This window comes from Trachinotus anak, unplaced genomic scaffold (assembly GCF_046630095.1).
Source record: "Trachinotus anak isolate AG129_WGS33_773 ecotype Australia unplaced genomic scaffold, CSIRO_AGI_Tana_v1 ptg000028l, whole genome shotgun sequence".
Lineage (NCBI taxonomy): Eukaryota > Metazoa > Chordata > Actinopteri > Carangiformes > Carangidae > Trachinotus > Trachinotus anak.
In genome coordinates this window covers 21,944,572-21,961,879 of record NW_027273879.1, presented here as the reverse complement: position 1 = coordinate 21,961,879, position 17,308 = coordinate 21,944,572, and the positions used below count along the sequence as shown (strand labels likewise).

At 43.2% G+C, this 17,308-nt stretch overlaps 1 protein-coding gene across 4 annotated transcripts; it reads right to left on the bottom strand.

Moving 5' to 3' along the window:
• Positions 1-2,495: 2,495 nt before the first annotated feature.
• Positions 2,496-10,682, bottom strand: hmgcs1 (3-hydroxy-3-methylglutaryl-CoA synthase 1 (soluble)). 4 transcript variants are annotated; one of them, XM_071465887.1, is made up of 11 exons: positions 10,525-10,682; positions 8,847-9,304; positions 8,155-8,280; positions 7,725-7,889; positions 7,056-7,224; positions 6,434-6,604; positions 5,692-5,798; positions 5,477-5,602; positions 5,151-5,320; positions 4,557-4,658; positions 2,496-3,253 (listed from the first exon to the last, which is right to left on the bottom strand). In XM_071465887.1, the coding sequence occupies exons 2-10, from the start codon at positions 9,292-9,294 to the stop codon at positions 4,581-4,583; spliced, it is 1,560 nt and encodes a 519-aa protein (XP_071321988.1). In that variant the 5' UTR covers positions 9,295-9,304; positions 10,525-10,682; the 3' UTR covers positions 2,496-3,253; positions 4,557-4,580. The 4 variants fall into 4 exon arrangements, with proteins under 4 accessions (XP_071321988.1, XP_071321989.1, XP_071321985.1 ...); XM_071465888.1 differs by lacking the exon at positions 10,525-10,682 and adding an exon at positions 10,179-10,332; XM_071465884.1 differs by having other exon boundaries at positions 2,496-4,658.
• Between the last annotated feature and the right edge of the window lie 6,626 nt (positions 10,683-17,308).

Below are 17,308 nucleotides of genomic sequence, written 5' to 3'. Positions count from 1 at the left end.
CTCGGCGTCAGAAAACTCCTCTCTTTATTTATTTCATCCTCTAAACACAGCACTGGTTCCAAAGCTTTACAGATGTGACACATTAAAAACTGGCCTTTTGCCAGGCATACTGAACACTATCTTCATCTCCTATTAACAATAAAAAACTATAAAATCTATAATCTGAAGAATTTCATTATTTTTGTTATCCTCCCACACCTGTCGTTTGTATCCTGAGTTCATTTATTTTAAACCTTATGTAAATGGTGCTCTACAGCCTGAATCCTCTCTGTCTCAGATCTGATCTCACATTTCTCACCTGTTATGAAAGTCTCCACTTTCTTCTTCTCTGTTCATCTTCTGATCCTCTTCTTCTTTTGCTGTCACTTGTTCTTTGTGACCTCCTCCCTCCTTATTGTGTGTCTAGCTGCAGGAAATGAGACTTTCTTGTCCACCTCTCATCTATGCTCTGATAGCCTCCACACTTAAATATATTGGTTTCCCTCCCTCTCCACAGTCCCATGTTCATGTTCTCCACCACACCGAGCTCTTCTTCTCTGTCATTTGGTCTCGTCTCCAACCTCCTGAAACACATTTTGGTCTTAATTTTCTTATATCTTAAAATATCACTTCTGCCTGTTTATTATTCCTTTTTATTTTGATAGGACTTACCTTATGTGTCTGTTGGTTGTTTTACTCCCTGTCCAGTTTTCCCTGTCTTGTGATTGTCTCCACCCCAATGTGTTTCAGCTGTGTCCAACTGTGTATTCAGTCTCAGTTCTCCTGTGGTCCCTTGTGTTTCTACCTGAGTTTGGATTTTTTGTTCCTGTTCCTGGTTTTTGTCCAGTGCTTCCTGTGTCCTGTGAGTTTTGGATTGCTTTACTGTCGTCATTTTCAGTCTTTCACTCACGAGGACCACACCATCAACAGTACATTTGCAAGATTTGGTAATCAAGGGTGATTCCTAGGAACTTGATGGAGGTGGAGGGGCCCCATGTTTTTTCTGCTGAAGTTGTTGCTGATGCGGAAGATAGAAAAAGGAGAGTGAGTAAATGGGCTGATCATGAAGCCTTCTTTGACTTCCTTTGAGAGAAGGCAGTCTAATGATTCTGGGTCGGTTAAGGCAGACTGAAGATTCTTGCATTTGAAGAAAACAGATGGTAGTCAGGAAAGACCAGGGTGAACCCTTCTTTGAATCCAGTTATCAGGAAGTTAATGAAAGCTGGGTTGGGATGGTTATGAGGTGCTGCTGCTAGAGCTGGTATGTTAATGATGTAGACAGGAGCTTACCTAGCTTCGATGAGGAGGGGTTGTGCTGGCATGCAGGACGAGCATAGCCACCTCAGCAGAAGGAGCAGACATGGATGAGGTGGCACTGTGACACGGTGCAACCAGTTGAAGTTGTTGCAGATTGCACGACCTCCTTGGTGCATGACTGGTCTGCCTTTTTTATTGATACCAAAGGTTATAGAGGTGGATGATGCTGGTTTAGGAGGTAAGGGTGCCAGTGGGGCTGCTGATGCCAAACAGGAGAGAGAAGAATGTGCAGGCAGGTCAAGTTCGTGATGGCAGGTGGGATGACAGCAAAGGATATCTCTATAGTGAAAGAAAAAGCATGAGCAGAGGTGAACTCTGTGGGAGTTTGCCCTTTCACGAGGAGGCAGCCTGTCGGCTGACAGTTGGCAGAGGGAAGGCATGAGAAGGACTCTATATAATTACCATCTATAATTTGTAAATGGATATTGGTCAGGATTGGGAAAGGACAGGAGGCAAAAGAGGTAGCATGATGCACAGGTGCAGAATATGAGAACGAAAGACTGGAAGTGTTACGTTGGTATTTATGAGATTGCTGGAACAGGTGCAGTTGAAGTGTGGTCCTGCTCCTAAAACTTCACTAAATAGCTTCAATCGCTGTTCCTCTCCTCAGGTTGTCAGATATTATGTAGTTTATCCTGACCTACAGAATAAAATCATGTCTTATTGTCATATTTATTATTGTCATATTTGTTGTGTTGTCTCTTAAACAGTTGTTATGGTTGTTTCTTTGTTGTACAACAGGAAGAACTGGGCTCAAAGCTGTTTCATCATTGGAGGATTTTCACTCTGCTCCTGGTGGACCTGATCATGGATCTGGTGTGGTGGATCAGATGGTTTCTCTATAAACTTGTCAGGTATTTCTGTAAACAGCCTTCAGATAATGTTTGTTGTCATGTGAATTTATATTTATAAAAAATATTTACATTTATGTAATTACTGCCATCAATACACTTAATGATTGAAAACAGAGTTAAACATGTTTAAGTACTGAAGATGCTTGTTTAAGAGACCTTGTCCAGGTGTGACAGTACAGGTGTCCCACCTGAGGATTTTTCAGTTAGACCTGATTATTCTGAGCTAACACGTCATCAGCAGTTAACAAAACAGTTTGTAATTAAAATATATTTGAACACGTGACAGTGGAGGGAAGATCAGGTGTGTGTGCATGTGTAGACATGATGGTGCAGAAACATGGATCATTTATTGATTATTTTCATGATTTATTGATAAAAATAATTCTAATACACAAACGTGTGAAGTTCATTTATTGAGAATCTACATGTCTACACAAAGTGTCATCTGCTGAGTCATCATCATCATCATATCTATACAGCATAAATAATCTTACAGTTTGTACATTACCATCATCATAGGTAAAGGTCATGTGACTCTGAGACAGGCTCCACACACATGATGCCACACACTGTGTGTGTGTGTGTGGCCTGTCTCAGATGAACCAGGTCTGTATATTTAAAAACTGTACATGAGTCTGTCAGTTTACAGTTAATAAATGTTTGTTGTAAGGCTTCTAAACAATGTGGTCACCTGGACATCAACAGTCCAGACTCCTGTAATCCCAGCTATCAGCTGGTCTGACCAGGACCACACCAGCAGTTTTCTGAGGCTGATGTTTTCAGCCTGTCTCTGTTGCTGACTGCAGCCACAGTCAAACCAGAGTCAGTATTAAACAGGAAGAACAACCACACTGAGACAACAAGGATTCACTGTGATGATGAGACCTGAACCTGTTCAGGTGTCTTCAGTCTCCCAACCTGTAACCTGACCAGACTGAGTCCTTTGACCATAGGGCTTCAGTATGAATGTGATGCACTGAGGAGGAGCTGCTGATGTGACCAGAGTCCGACTGTAACAGTCACTGGACCTGATGAAAGTGATCTGGATTCTCTGGTCCCTTGACGCTCCACCATCACCTGTGGAGTAAAAACTGCAGCAAGTGCTGCATTGTGGGACAGGTGAGGATCTGACACCTGTCCGTTCATACAGGAAGGACACACACAGATCAAACTTTAAAACTACACAGGTTTCACACTTGTTTCCAGTTTGTGACTGTGATGATGTGCAGCCCCTCATCTGATCAGTGAAGGACATCATGTGACCTCAGGTGAGTTCAAACTGTTAGTCAAGTCCAAACATCATCATTCAAACATCAAGTTGGACCTTCATCACTGAACAGACACAGGCGACTGTTTCCTCTAGAAAGACCTGAACCCACTGATGATGGTCCATTCTCTGTATGACGATCATGTGACTGATCATGTGGCTGTGACTGTTGATGTGGTGGCAGTGAAGAGGTTAACGCTTTAGTTGTCATTTAGGAAAATTTGGGCTGCAACTGATCATTATTATAATCAATAAAATCATCTGGTCATCTGTAAAAACAAACATCTGGCTCAACAGTCTGAGGAGACGTCTTCAAATATCCTGTTAATATCTAAAGTATCTGATCCTGATCCAGATCCTGATTCCCAACAGTCCAAACAGCTTCAGTTCACCATCAGTTTGACTTAGACGTTAAAACCAGATGTTTGGTTGCATGATGAATTAGCTTTCTGATAATCAAATGACCAATAACAATCAAATGATCAATAACCAGCTGTTTGTTTCATCACAGGGTGAAGTGTCAGACAGGAAGCTATAACACTGAGGTCACAGCTCGTCCCTGTTATCACAGATGTGAAGCTGATGAAGAGCAGTAGCATCTTCTTCAGTGGGTTTAGACAGCGGTGTCACTCAGCGTGTTTCTATGGGAATGTGGAGCAGGTTACAGTCAGACTCTGGTGGAGCATCATCTGATCCTGGTGCTGCACATCTCTATGTAGAAAACTGAGGTATTGAACACAAACAGCGGACACATAGACACGGTTGGGGCCCACTTCCCTTCATTCTTTAATCAGCCTGTGGCCTGAGGCCTCACTAATTATGGCCATTTCCTCTTCCTGTCTCTGGCTGCCAGCTGCCAGCAAGAAGTCCGCTCTCTAACATCTGCCTGTGCCCCTCCCAGATAAACATCTGTCCACTTTACACAGATGCAAAAGGAGACAATGTAAAAAGTAAACTTTAAATGAAAGGTTAAAACAAACTGTGATGGAGACAGACCGACATGTGGACAGCAGGGGATGATGGGAAGGGTACAGGCAGAACACAGCCTCCACTCACTTCACTGACACACTGCTCCGACCTAATTAAGTTTAACATACAATGAATTGGGAGGCGAGCTGTGACCTCCAGTGCTGTGATACCTCTCAGAAGTAAGCTGACTGCCCTCAGTTACTGACAGTGGCCTCGGGGCTGGAGCTGGCGGCGGGGATGCGAGGCATCTTCTTGGCTGGACTGGGGATGTGCTGAGGAGGAGAACAGACATGATCATGACTCAACTGTTGGTTTATTAACTTCTTGATTTCTGGTGAGCCACTGCCTGAGGACCCGTTCACACATCAGGTGGAAACTAAACATGAGCAGCAGTATTCAGGTTCAGGTCCCTGAGACCTGCAGGTCAACTCAGTTCAGTCATGGTTGGACTTCTGTCGGGAAATTCATCCACATCTGTCATGTCTAATTCTACAGTTCTGATTGTCTTTCTGCCTCTGTGCTGGAGGACGTTGTTCTAATGAACTGTTTCATCAGTTCATTGGGTTCAGGCTGATATTTGCTCATATACCACCTGATCTGTGGGCTCCTCTGAGTCAACGGGTCTCTCAGATAGATCTACAACAGGTAGAGGTGTGTGGTCAAAGTGTGTGATTATATATCAGATAGATCTACCAGGGGTACAGGTGTGTGATCTGTGTGTACGATCTATATCAGATAAATCTACCACAGGTACAGATGTGTACCTCCTGAACCTCGATGGCTGTGCTGGACCGGACCAGTCCTGGTTCTGGTTCTGACAGGTCGTGGCTCAGAGGTCTGCGGGCGTACTCCCTGCGGTGTTTGTCATCCACCCTGGTCAGGTACCAGGTCCCTGGGAACAGGTCGTCCACTGAGCCTCGGGGGACGTAGCTGGCTGCAGGACAGAGTAGTGATCAAGTCAGGTACTGTTCCTCACTGGACAAGGACTGATAACACTTTGATGCTCGGACCCCCACCCCCAGTGGAGAGGAGGAGCTTACTGACAGACTGTCTGATGTCACGGTAACCCACCAATGGGAACGGCTCATACCTAGGTGATGAGTCTCCTCCCTCAGCTTCAAGTTCTCAGAGAAGATGGCAGGTGAGACCTTGGTCCTGGAGTCCAGTCGAACCTTCAGATCAGTGAGGCTGGAGACCAGTTTGTCCAGACCAGATCCTGACACAGTCAAACAGAAAAACACACACATTAGTTTATGTTGAAACCTTCATCCACATTACGCACCTGAGTAACGGAGGCCGCCTCACCAGGGGTGTGGTCCTGTGTCACTCTGAGGGAGTACAGCGTTGCAGCGAATCCTGAACCGTAGGAGAAGACCCCGATCCTCTGTCCTGCTATCTGAGAGGGTGTGTGTCTGTGACAGAGACAACAAACAACCTGCTTACACAACACAACACTTGTTTCAGTCAGACGTGTCAGCACCTCAGTGAACCAGACTGATGATGTCAGGGATCAGCTGCAGTGACACATCATTGCTGCACAGGAAGAGTCAGACATGTTTGTCGTTAGATTTAAGGTGGGACGAGGTCAATGGAAACAAGTCCAGGACTCTATTGTGCTAACACTGACAGTGTTGGAGCTGTGTGTGACCTGGGTCCTGTGTCCAAGTCCTGGCCTTGGTCCCTCTGCTATGTCTGAGATAAAGATATATGATGCCCTGAGTGCAGCCTGTCAGGCTCTGCCTCCCCTCAGATTATGCTGCTCTGCCTGAGAAGACGACTTTGAGAGTCTGACAGTCTGTGGAGACTGGGAGTCCAGCAGATCCAGCTGCTGTCACATCTGTCACGTCCATCACAACTATAACGCCCGTCACATCTGTCAGGTTCAGTGTTTGTTTCACTTCTGGTTGCTGTCATCAACATTTTTCTTCAGGAACGTTGACGTTCAGTAATTACTGAAGGAACGACTTTGACTTCCCAATTAAATGTTGAATAATTAAAAGATGAATACGTGAGTGAGTGAGTGAGTGAGTGAATAAGTCAGACTCACTGTGCGATGAGTGAAGCCAGGCAGCCATAGACTGAGGGTGTGTACATGTTCCCGTTCTGGTTGGAGATCAGCAGCGAGGGTTTGGTCTTCCTCTCAAACAGGTCTGAGCTGGCCTTCATGAAGGCCTTCTCCACATCCCGGTCAAAGTAGGTCTCTTCAGGCTGTACGTCTCTGCGCACACACACGCACGCACGCACGCACGCACGCACGCACATACACACACAGAATAACTGAGTTGTCATGGTTTCTGTATAGTTGTGGTTTTATTTCCTCTGATGCAGCTCGTTGGATCAGATCTGGATCAGTTTGATTATTGGTTCTTAAATCACTGAAAATGACGTTTTTAAAAAGTCCTGATGACGTTGATCCAGTGTTCACAGGGACCATTTCTCTGCTGTGAAGTAACTCACATGGTCACATGGTCACACTGTTAGTCACACTGTTGTTAGGCTTTTCAGTTCAGTGATGACAATGAAAACACTAGAGTTACTAGTGTTTTCATTGTCATCACTGAACTGAAAAGCCTGCAGCTGCTCACAGAGTCCCACAGAGGTGGTTTAGAGACCATTGTTCATCAGGATCTGAACCTCATCTGTGTGCGGCTGCTTTCCTCTGAGTGTACCTGAAGGCGTCGAGGCCCGTGAAGGGTCCCGTCTCCGTGTTAGGGTTGGGGTGGCTCAGGAAGTCGTTCAGCATCAGTCTGGCCAACGACTTCTGCACAAGTTTACAGTACGGAGAGTGAAAGACAAGGTATCCGAAGTCCTCCAGGCTGAAGAGCCTCTCTGACCCGTCTGAAGAAGAAGAAGAAGAAGAGTGATGAGTGTCTGTCTCCTCTCCCTCTGCACCAGTGACAATGCTCATTTCAGCAACGCACCAACAGCTTCACCTGTGTTGTCATGGAAACACATTATAAATGTGGAGCTAGACATGCTCGCTAATTTTTCTGATGCGTCTTCAGTACCTGATGTACATGTTGATACATCAGGTTAAAGGCTCAGCTCATTAAACAACTTCATGCTCACTGAACTTCAGTGAACTTCTTAGCACAGCAAAACCCTCTTAACTCATTAGGCTGTGATCAACCAGTCCCTCCTCTGCAGTCCCCTCTCAGGTCTGACTGAGCACCTGAGTCTACCTGAGAGGTTTCCTCACAGCTCAGCTCTGCGGGTGTTTGATCTTTAATAATGTGAAGCATTGATGAGTCTGAATGTGAAAGATGAGGGTGGTAACCACAGCATGACCTCTGACACCTGAGGACCAGCTGATCTGGGCTCAGTCACTTCCCACCCACCTCTCTGCCACTGAGCGTGGATTTTGTTGCGATATACAGAGTAGCAGCGGTCCAAGGCGCTCAGGTAGCACTCGATCGACAGCTTCCCGTCCACCACAGGGTACTCTGAGACCAGGTCTGGCTTGTAGAAGTCATATGCATGTTGCATGTGGGTCCCTCGCAGACCTGCACCACAGCCACACCAGGTGTCAGCAACACACTCAGACTGCATTAAACATACATGACAGTCAAGACTGAGCTGGACACTACACATGAAGTCCTGCTGTAACAAACAGTGACTCCACTAGTTTCTGGTGTTTAGAAAATAGAGCAGGGCTGCTCTTCCTCTCCTCCAACCATCCTCATCGCTACTGAACAGGTCATTCAGTCAGCTGAGTAACAGCAGGGTCACTCACTGATGAGTCCACAACAGAGTTATCAGTGAACTGACCTCGTTCAAAGGCCAGAGGAGCATTTGGTCCAATCAGCATGGCCACTGCACCAGCACCCCCTGTAGGCCGGGCACTTCCTGTGGCGTAGACAGCGATGTCCCCCGCTACCACCAAAGCATAACGGCCTGCAGAGACATGAGATGGTAAACAGCAGGGCTCATTTTAACACACACACACACACACACACACACACACACACACACACACACACACACACACACACACACACACACAGTCTCAGTTTAAAACTGATTAAAGTTGACACCTTCTCCCTGAGATAAAAGTGACACTGTCACTGTTCAGACTGACAGCAGAAAAGATCCCATCTCCACAGGTCTACAGGTTCAGTGGAAGTGGTTACAGAATAAACAATTAAAAAACACAACATAACACTGAAAAGACTGAAGCTTCATCAATCAAAACTGAATTAACCACAAACTATTTGATCATTGAATTATTGTTTTCCAGAACAAACACCAACCTCTGCTGATTTCAGTCTCTCACATGTGAGGATTGGAAGAATTAATTGTTGTATGAATTGAGTATGTTCAGTCTGACATTACAGTGAAAAGAGTTTTTAAGGGCAGACAATTCATTCAGAAAATAATTAGCAGATTCATCAATAATCAATTAGATTACACAATAATCATTAGAAAACATGACATTCTGTGACAGAGGTTTGTTGACTCACCATCCCATGAGCTGGACTCCACCCAGTTGACAGCATTGAAGAGCGCAGCTGTCCCGCCATAGCAGGCATTTGTGGTGTCGATGCCCTCCACATCTGTATTGCCTGAGTCCTCAAACAGCTGCATGAGGACAGTCTTGACAGACTTGGACTTGTCAATGATGGTCTCAGTGCCGACCTCCAGCCGACCCACGCTATCGTAGGACAGGCTGTTTCTCTCCATCAGCCTCTGAACCACAGTCAGGCACAGAGAGTTGATGTCCTCACGGTCTGAGCAGAAGCCCATGCGAGCCTGGCACAGGCCCACCGTGTACTTACCAGCTGGCACGCCGTCAAACTGCTCCAGCTCGGCCTGGTCCACATACTGGGCTGGAAAGTACACTTCCATGGTGATGATACCCACATCTTTGGGCCACGGTCCCAAACAACTGATTGGAGCTGATCCAGGCATCCTGAACTGGCTGAGGAAGGGGTCGATGTTCAGCATTGTATTCATTTCACAGATATGCTGTTTAGCACATTAAGCAGGTTAAAGAGCATGCTACTTCAGTCATACCAGCCACTATTTACATCCACCCAAGCTGATAAAGTAATGCACCACCAGAGCAGCAGCAGCAGTCATCCCACAATAACTTTAAAAAGGAGACTAGTTTTTCTTCCACTGGACAGCTGTTATTTATTTATATATAAGACTGCACTTTAATTTCTTCTCAGTAAACTAAACACAATGGAGTTTCACTGCAGTAAAGACGTTAGTCAGCGTTAGACATAAAGTTAGCTGGTCCACTGTTAGCTCAGAAATCTTCCAGCTAACGTTATTTCGCTAGCTAATGTAAGGTTATGGCTATCAGACAAGGTTACAGAGAACGGTTATTAGCTAGCATGTTAGCTAACAACGTTGCCCTGGTAATATGACACTTATGGCGGTGGTTGAGACATAATCACGTGCCTGCTTTCCTTGACGTTTATATACAAACCAAACACATGCTATTAGCTAACAGAAAGCCAGCGAGCCCACAGGAAGCTGCTCGCGTTAGGTCATTAAAAGAATATAAGCAGGATCTTCTCAGAACTGATGCTAGCTAGCTTAATGTGGATTCTATAATGTAAAGTTTGACCGCTAGCTGCTAGCTGTCACACCGGTTATTACACGCACCTACACAGCTACATACAGCTTGTTATTGGGAACAAGCACCAGATAAAGACACGGCAGAGGAAAACTGGGTGAAAGGGCAACGGGATTTCCTGGAACTTAAGTCCCTTAGGATGGGGACCGAAATCTGTAGCCCGTTAGACTGTAACAGTGAGAGGTCGGTCATGTAAGAAAAGACTTACTGCCTGAAAAAGCGACGACACCGGATCTTCTCACCGAAACTTACGATTCACCAACTCTGAAGGGTAATAACACAGTAACAGCACGATGTCTACCACAGTGATGCGGCTACCCGGACCAAATAGCTGACGGACCCACTTCCTATCCAGCTCATAGAGTCAGACTTTAGCTCCAGCAGTTTAACATTAGCTGACGTTTACGTAGCACCTAGTTTAGCTGTGTTAGAAATATGTTAGCTAACTGAGTGACGCCTGATTGAGCCTCTCTTACGTCAGTAAATAACACAGACCAAATAGCTCTCTGTTCAAACAGTACCAACAGATTAAAAACATGGAAGACACCTCTCACCTGTGTGTGAACAGACACTGACATTAACCACTCCGCTGTTGTTGGTGAGCCGCCGGCACCAGTGTATTTATATATAACGACGGCAGACCGGTGAACACCCTGGACTACAGCACCTGGCCTCCGCTCCAATCACAGCTCACACACAACACGCGGCGCTACCAAGTCCGGCAGCTCTCTAACCAATGGGATTTTAGGAATCACGACCACGCGCCAGAGCCGCGTCGGTGGTCCAATGGCGTGAGATGCACGATGTCTGGTGAGAGAGAAGGAGCCAATCAGACGGTGACATTAATTCCTGGCGCGGCAGTGGTACAGAGCAGCGTGTCCATGGCAACATGCAGGCACTCATACAGTCAGTGTCTGCGCTGTCAGGTAGAAACCGTGGTGAGGAAGTCTACACAACGTTACTCACACAGCAATGTGAAACAGTGCTTTACAACACAAGTCCTTCATTCAAAATACTATTAAGTAAAAATACACAAGTATCATCAGCTAAAAGTTCTTAAAGGATGAAAGTAAAAGTACTTGTTTTTCAGTACATTGGTACTTGGAGTCTGGGCCAGAGCTGCTGTAAGTGACTGTTGATATTTGAAAGTTAAAAGACACATTAAAGGAGATGAAAAACAACTACAAAAACAACATAAAACACATAAAACAACCACAATCATTACAGAGTATAGAATGAGCTCTTTAAGATAGTATTACATTACACTACATTATAATTTTATATAGGAAATGATTAATCTTTTACTCCAACTGCTGACTTGACAGTTACATACACATCACACACAGACTCACTGGGACAGAAGTTGAGTGAATGATTTGGTCTAATGGAAAAACCTAAACTGTGGCAGCTGAACCTTCCTGCCCTCATACTCTCACACCTGAGCTTTCTCCACAGGTGACACTTAGGAGGTCACTTAGTTGTAAAATGCACATCCCATTCACAACAAACAGATAACAGCTTTTGTTTCACACATCATAGTTTATTTAGTACATTTCAGTACATTAGTTTGTATTTGCTGCTCTCACTTTAACTCCTGTGCAGTCACACATTAGTTAACTTTGGGCAACCCGATAGCTGAGTGGTTAGGGAGCGTACCTCATGAGCACAGATGCTCTTGGCAAGCGAGTTGACTCTTTCCTGCATGTCTCTGCCCCCTTCCTGTCACTATCTACTGTCCTATCCAATAAAGGCAAAAATGCCCAAAATATATATATGTTGACATGTTGCTTGAATGATGATAGGACGTGGTCCAAACAGAGACCAGGTTTAGACCCAGTGTTGCTCTGAGTGACCATGTTGCTGGAGGGATGTCCTGTAAGACCTGAGCAAAATATTCACCTGCTGCCCTCTGGTGGTATAGTCTCACTGAAACCCACCTGGTTAAACTTACTCCTGTGCTGTGGAGGGAAACAGCTCTAACGTACAACTGTTTTCACAGGCTGAGCAGGACTCCTCCTGGGTAACTGAGCTTTATGTGCAAATCAGACCGCCTATACAGTCCTCTGTGTAAACTCTGAATGTGACAGATTTGCAGAGCAGTTTATAAAACAATCTTAAAACCTCTGAGCGTCTGTAGCATTCACCTGTTTAGACCTGTTCCTGGAAGCCACAGTGGTTGTTTGATTCTCTCATCAGGCTTCTGCTGGTGAGCACTGCAGCAGTCCTCATTTGTCTTTGTGACCAATGTGCAAACTGCTGTGACCTCATATTGTGACAACATGACCTCTGTTACTGTGTTTTTCTTGGTTTTGTTTGTGTAAATGTAAAACTGTCAGATTAGACCCTGCATGCAAATATTGTGTAATTATGTACGTATGTACAATGTATGAACATATATATGCACTGTGAATTGTAGGACTGTTCATAAGAAGTGTTACAAGTGAGTTGCTGTACTTTTTAAGTGCTGAAATGTTCAAATAATGGCATATCACACTCAAAGCTAGCTAGTTATCATCTGTGCTAAAATAACTTGCTGTTCTTTTGTAGTGTGCTGTGTGAGAGCCACCTGTAATGAGCCAACTGTATGACAGACCAGTATATTTTCTGTTTCTGTCCAGACAATAAACTGTGGCACAGAAAGACAGCAAGCCTCCTTGCTCCTCATTCTTCACACCTACAATGCAGAGTTGAGGGGTTGCCTGACCCCGCCAATTACAGTGACGTGCAGCCGAGTACATCAGCTAAGAACAGGAAACTGAGGCTACAATTCCTGAAAAAGGAAAGGAGTTTCTGATGCAAGTCAAACTCGACAATAACAAATTGATATATATCTGTCCAACAAAAGGAACCTTTGGGCTGAGCAGGTCAGTCACAGGGGCAGCAACAGTAGCAACATTCTTGCAAAAGTTCCTATAATAACACGCTATACCAAGGAAAAAGTTCAGCTCATGTTGAGAAGTGGGCACACCAAAGTTCACAATGGCCTCTACTTTTTCACCAATGGGACAGACCCCTCCATGTCCAACAACCCCCCCCAAGTAGATTACTGTGGCAAGGTTCAAAGTCAAATTGGCTGCAGCAATCCTGTAGAACACTTCATCCAACTGAGCTACATGCTGAGAACAGGGAGAACTATATATCACCATCTCATCTAAACAGGCCTCAGAGTCTGTGACCCCTCTCAACACCTTGTTTACCAGATGCTGAATGTGGCTGGTGCATTCACATCCCAAAAGCCATGACAGTGTACTGAGAAAATCATCCAGTGTCACAAAGGCAGAGACCTCACGGACTCACTGAGTTAGAGGGACTTGCCAGTAGCCCTTTAGGACGTCTAATTTGGTAACAAAGGCTGCAGACCCCTTTCTGTCAACACAGTCATCCAAATGAGGAAGAGGGAAACAGAGTTGACCTTAAAGGTCAGTGCAAAGCCGAGGTGTTTGATCTGACTTATCAACAAGCAAGTATGGGGAACTCCATGACCTAGTGCTAGATTCCGCAAAGCCATGCTGCAGTGTGTAGTCCACTTCCTTATGCATAAGCTCACCCTTAACAGGATTCACCCTGTAAGGATGTTGTTTAATAGGAGCAGCGTCACCTACATCAACATCATACTGAAGGACATTTGTGTGTCGGGGGTCTTAACCAAATAGTCACACTCACTCACCTGATGTTCATTGGTCCACTGTACTGAGCCTGCAAAGCGGACCCTTGCAGCTGCAAAAGCACTAATACTTTGTCCCCTGAAGAAAACACTTGATGCCTTGCATTTTTATTGTACCATCCCTTCATCCTTTTTACTGAACAACATCTTTATTTAGTTTTCATTATACAGACATATTAGCATTGTTATGCAATATATATTACACAGTATATAACCCCAATACACAAAAAACAAAAATACAAACTGGTTCTCTCTCTTCAATGTGTTTAAGACAAAGTAAAAATAAACATAAACAGCATTTAAAATACATTTTTAAGCTTGCCTCCTTCCCTTTCTGGGGTTTACCATTATTTGATAAACATTTCAAATTTAGTTACCTTCCTGCAGAAGCTCCTAAATCTTCATTCTGTATAAAGTCATTAAATGGTTTCCAAATTTTCTCATAAACATCAAATTTGTTTTTCAATGTATATGTTATTCTCTCCATGGACATACATTGCTCCATGTTCTTAATCCAAGCACCAACTGTCACTGCAACTGTTTTCTCCAAGTTTCAGGCCATCACTCATTTTACCTGCAATATACCAAAATCAAGAAATTTGTATTCTTTGTTTCCCAAAGTGATATTTGTTGGATAAAAGTGTAGCGGTACCATCTTTAGTTCTGGTGGAATTTTCACAGATAAAATGATTAATTGTGTTGATCACCTCCCTCTGGAATTTCTTTATTTTGTCACATTCCCAGATATAATGTATAAGTGTTCTTTGAACCTCATTACATTTAAAGCATATGTCAGATACATCGCTATTATATTTATTCAATTTGACAGGTGTTACATAAGTCCGCATCAGCCAGTGATATTGAAGTAATTTTAAGTTAGTGGTGGCTGTTTGTGTCTTAGCCTCATTGCAGGCTATGTTCCAGTTATTTCTTGAAATGTCCTCAGGATTCATTAGAACCAGATGCAAACCAGTTATATATTACTGAGATCAAACCTTTACCATTGCAATTTCTATTAATAATCTTTTCTATGGTTGAAAGTGCAGGAATTGCTTGTGACTGGTTTTGCATAGAGGAGGTAAAACTCCTCAATTACAGATATTTAAATGTTTTTTTGGAATGTTATACATGAGAGAGATGCCCTCAAAAGTCATTAGAACCTCTTTTTTTTGTAAAGGTCAGATATTTTACTGAGTCCTCTCTTGCCCAGAACTGGAATCCCGCACTCAGCTTTCCTGGTTTAAATGAAGTATTGTCTCAGATTGGGCTAATGTGTGATAAGGAGTTAGATATATTCATATATTTCTTTACCTCATACTATATATTCACCATATTGAGCATTGTAGTGTGGGTAATATGTGCTCTTAGATTTTTTTATTTTCACTGAATACAAATACAAATGTAGTGGTATCTAAGCAGAGGTTGATTCTATATCCATCCATGGTGGCATATCTTCAAGAGAAAAATGAATCATTATATCATCATAGTTCTCAACTGTGCTGCCAAATAGTACCAATAAAGATTTGAGCATTTCAACCCCCCTTTATCAAAATGAAGATATAACAGAGAGGCAAACTGTAGGACACTTCTTATTCCATATAAATTTTATAATGAGTGATGTAATTCCTGTAAACATTCCTTCAGGTAGTGCTAATGGGATATTTTGAAATAAATATATATATCTGGTTAAATTGGGTAATTTTTAAAAATATGTTTATGCTTCCTGTCAGAGAAATTGGCAAAAGCATCCATTTTTCAATAGATTTAAATGTTGATTCCATTGCAGGTTCATAATTTATTGATTTTATATTCTCCACTTTAGGAATTATTTTGAAACCCAAATAAGTAAAACTGGTTGAGACCTTAAAGGTAGATACGTGTTGGCCCAGATCTTGACTCTCATTTTCATTGAGCAACATAAGTGATTATTTTGAAGCATTCAATTTATAAGCAGAGATTTTGCCAGACTAGCCGATCAGCTCTAGTAATGCAAGTATGGAGGTGTCTAATTGCTTTAGAAACAAAATGACATCATCTGCAAAGAGAGCTATTTTGTGTTCTCTGTTGCCAATCTTAATCACCAGTATGCTAGAATAAACAGAAGCAGTGACAAAGGTGAACTTTGAGGACATCCTCTCGTAATATTAAAGGTCTCAGACACCACCTCATCAATACAGCTAGAAGGTTTAAATGTAAGAATTTAATCCAATTGCAAAAACTGTCTCTGAATCCAAACCGCGCTATAACATCAAAAAGATCCACTCAACCCTATTGCAGGCCTTCTCTGCATCAAGCAAGAGAAGAGCCGTATCCTTTTCTCCCCCTTGGTCATGTAGGATATTGAGAACACATGTCTTTTAATCTATTTACTTATACACATGATTACATGTTCATATGCTGCAACAGGACTGAGAGGTTCAGGAGATCCTTTGTACCCACTACCATCAGGCTGTACAACACCTCAACCTCAGCCAAAGACATGACTCATCATACCATCATAAACTGTATTGATATGAACTAGTGGGCATCTGAATTTCCCCTAGGAGAACAATAAAGTATTTTATCTATCTATCTATCTATCTATCTATCTATCTATCTATCTATCTATGACCAGCCTTTGTCTGTTAAATGGAGCAAAACATCTAAAACAATCATGTAAATAGAAAGAAATATTAAAAGCAATAATAAAATGACACAAGGGTTAATACTTGGAATTTTCTTTAGGTTACCCTAACAAACAGCAAAGTAGATCAGTGCTTGATTAGTATGGTCTGCGCTTTTTCTTTAATGATTGGATGCTTACGGTTCAAATTGATTTGCTGTGAAATACATAGGGCAGAGTTCAATGACAAAACGTCTGGCAACATTTCACTGACACCTGGTGTTTATTAATGCTAGGTGGAGCCAGCTGCTTATTTATGCCAGACGGCGACAAACGCTCATTTAATGCCCGGTGGCGTTTAAAACGGTGTTTACAACACATCAAACGCCATTGAAATGGAGACGAACTATGACTATGCAACCTCAGTGAGCTGAGGTGTAACTTTATATGTATCAGCTCTCCAACAGAGCAGAGCAGGAAACACCATCACCAGCGGCAGTCCAAGACGGCAGTGATAAAGTGTTCCCATGAGACAAGAGGGCTGCAGGATGAGCCAGGGCTAGCTGGTTAGCACCAACAAAACGTTCAAACCAAATACATATACATACATACATATAGCACTTCATAAATAAATGACATTGCTGTCAAAACAAATATATACGGAAATACAATGTTTTTGTTTGTTTTTTTTCATTTATGATTTAAAAGGAACTGCCTGAATGTTCATGGATTGATACCCCTGAACTGCCGCTTTTTCTTCATGCCACCACATTGTCTTTGTTGTTTGTAAACATCTGTTGACAGTGTAGTGACTATCCTGAGTAATTAGTCACTCTGCTGGGTGCGGGACAAGATCCTGTTTTTGACACCTTTCAATACAAATGGATGTCCAGGAACTGTTTGGTGTCAGGTGAAGTTCAGGCACACACACTCACACTACTCTCAGAGCAGAGTTGGGTTTGGCTCATTATTTTGTGAGCCCTCTCAAGAACAGGGGATGGTATATCCAAATTTCAAGCCTTATAGCTTGTTAATCACATCCTCAGCTGTAGACATACACTGCCTCGCTGAT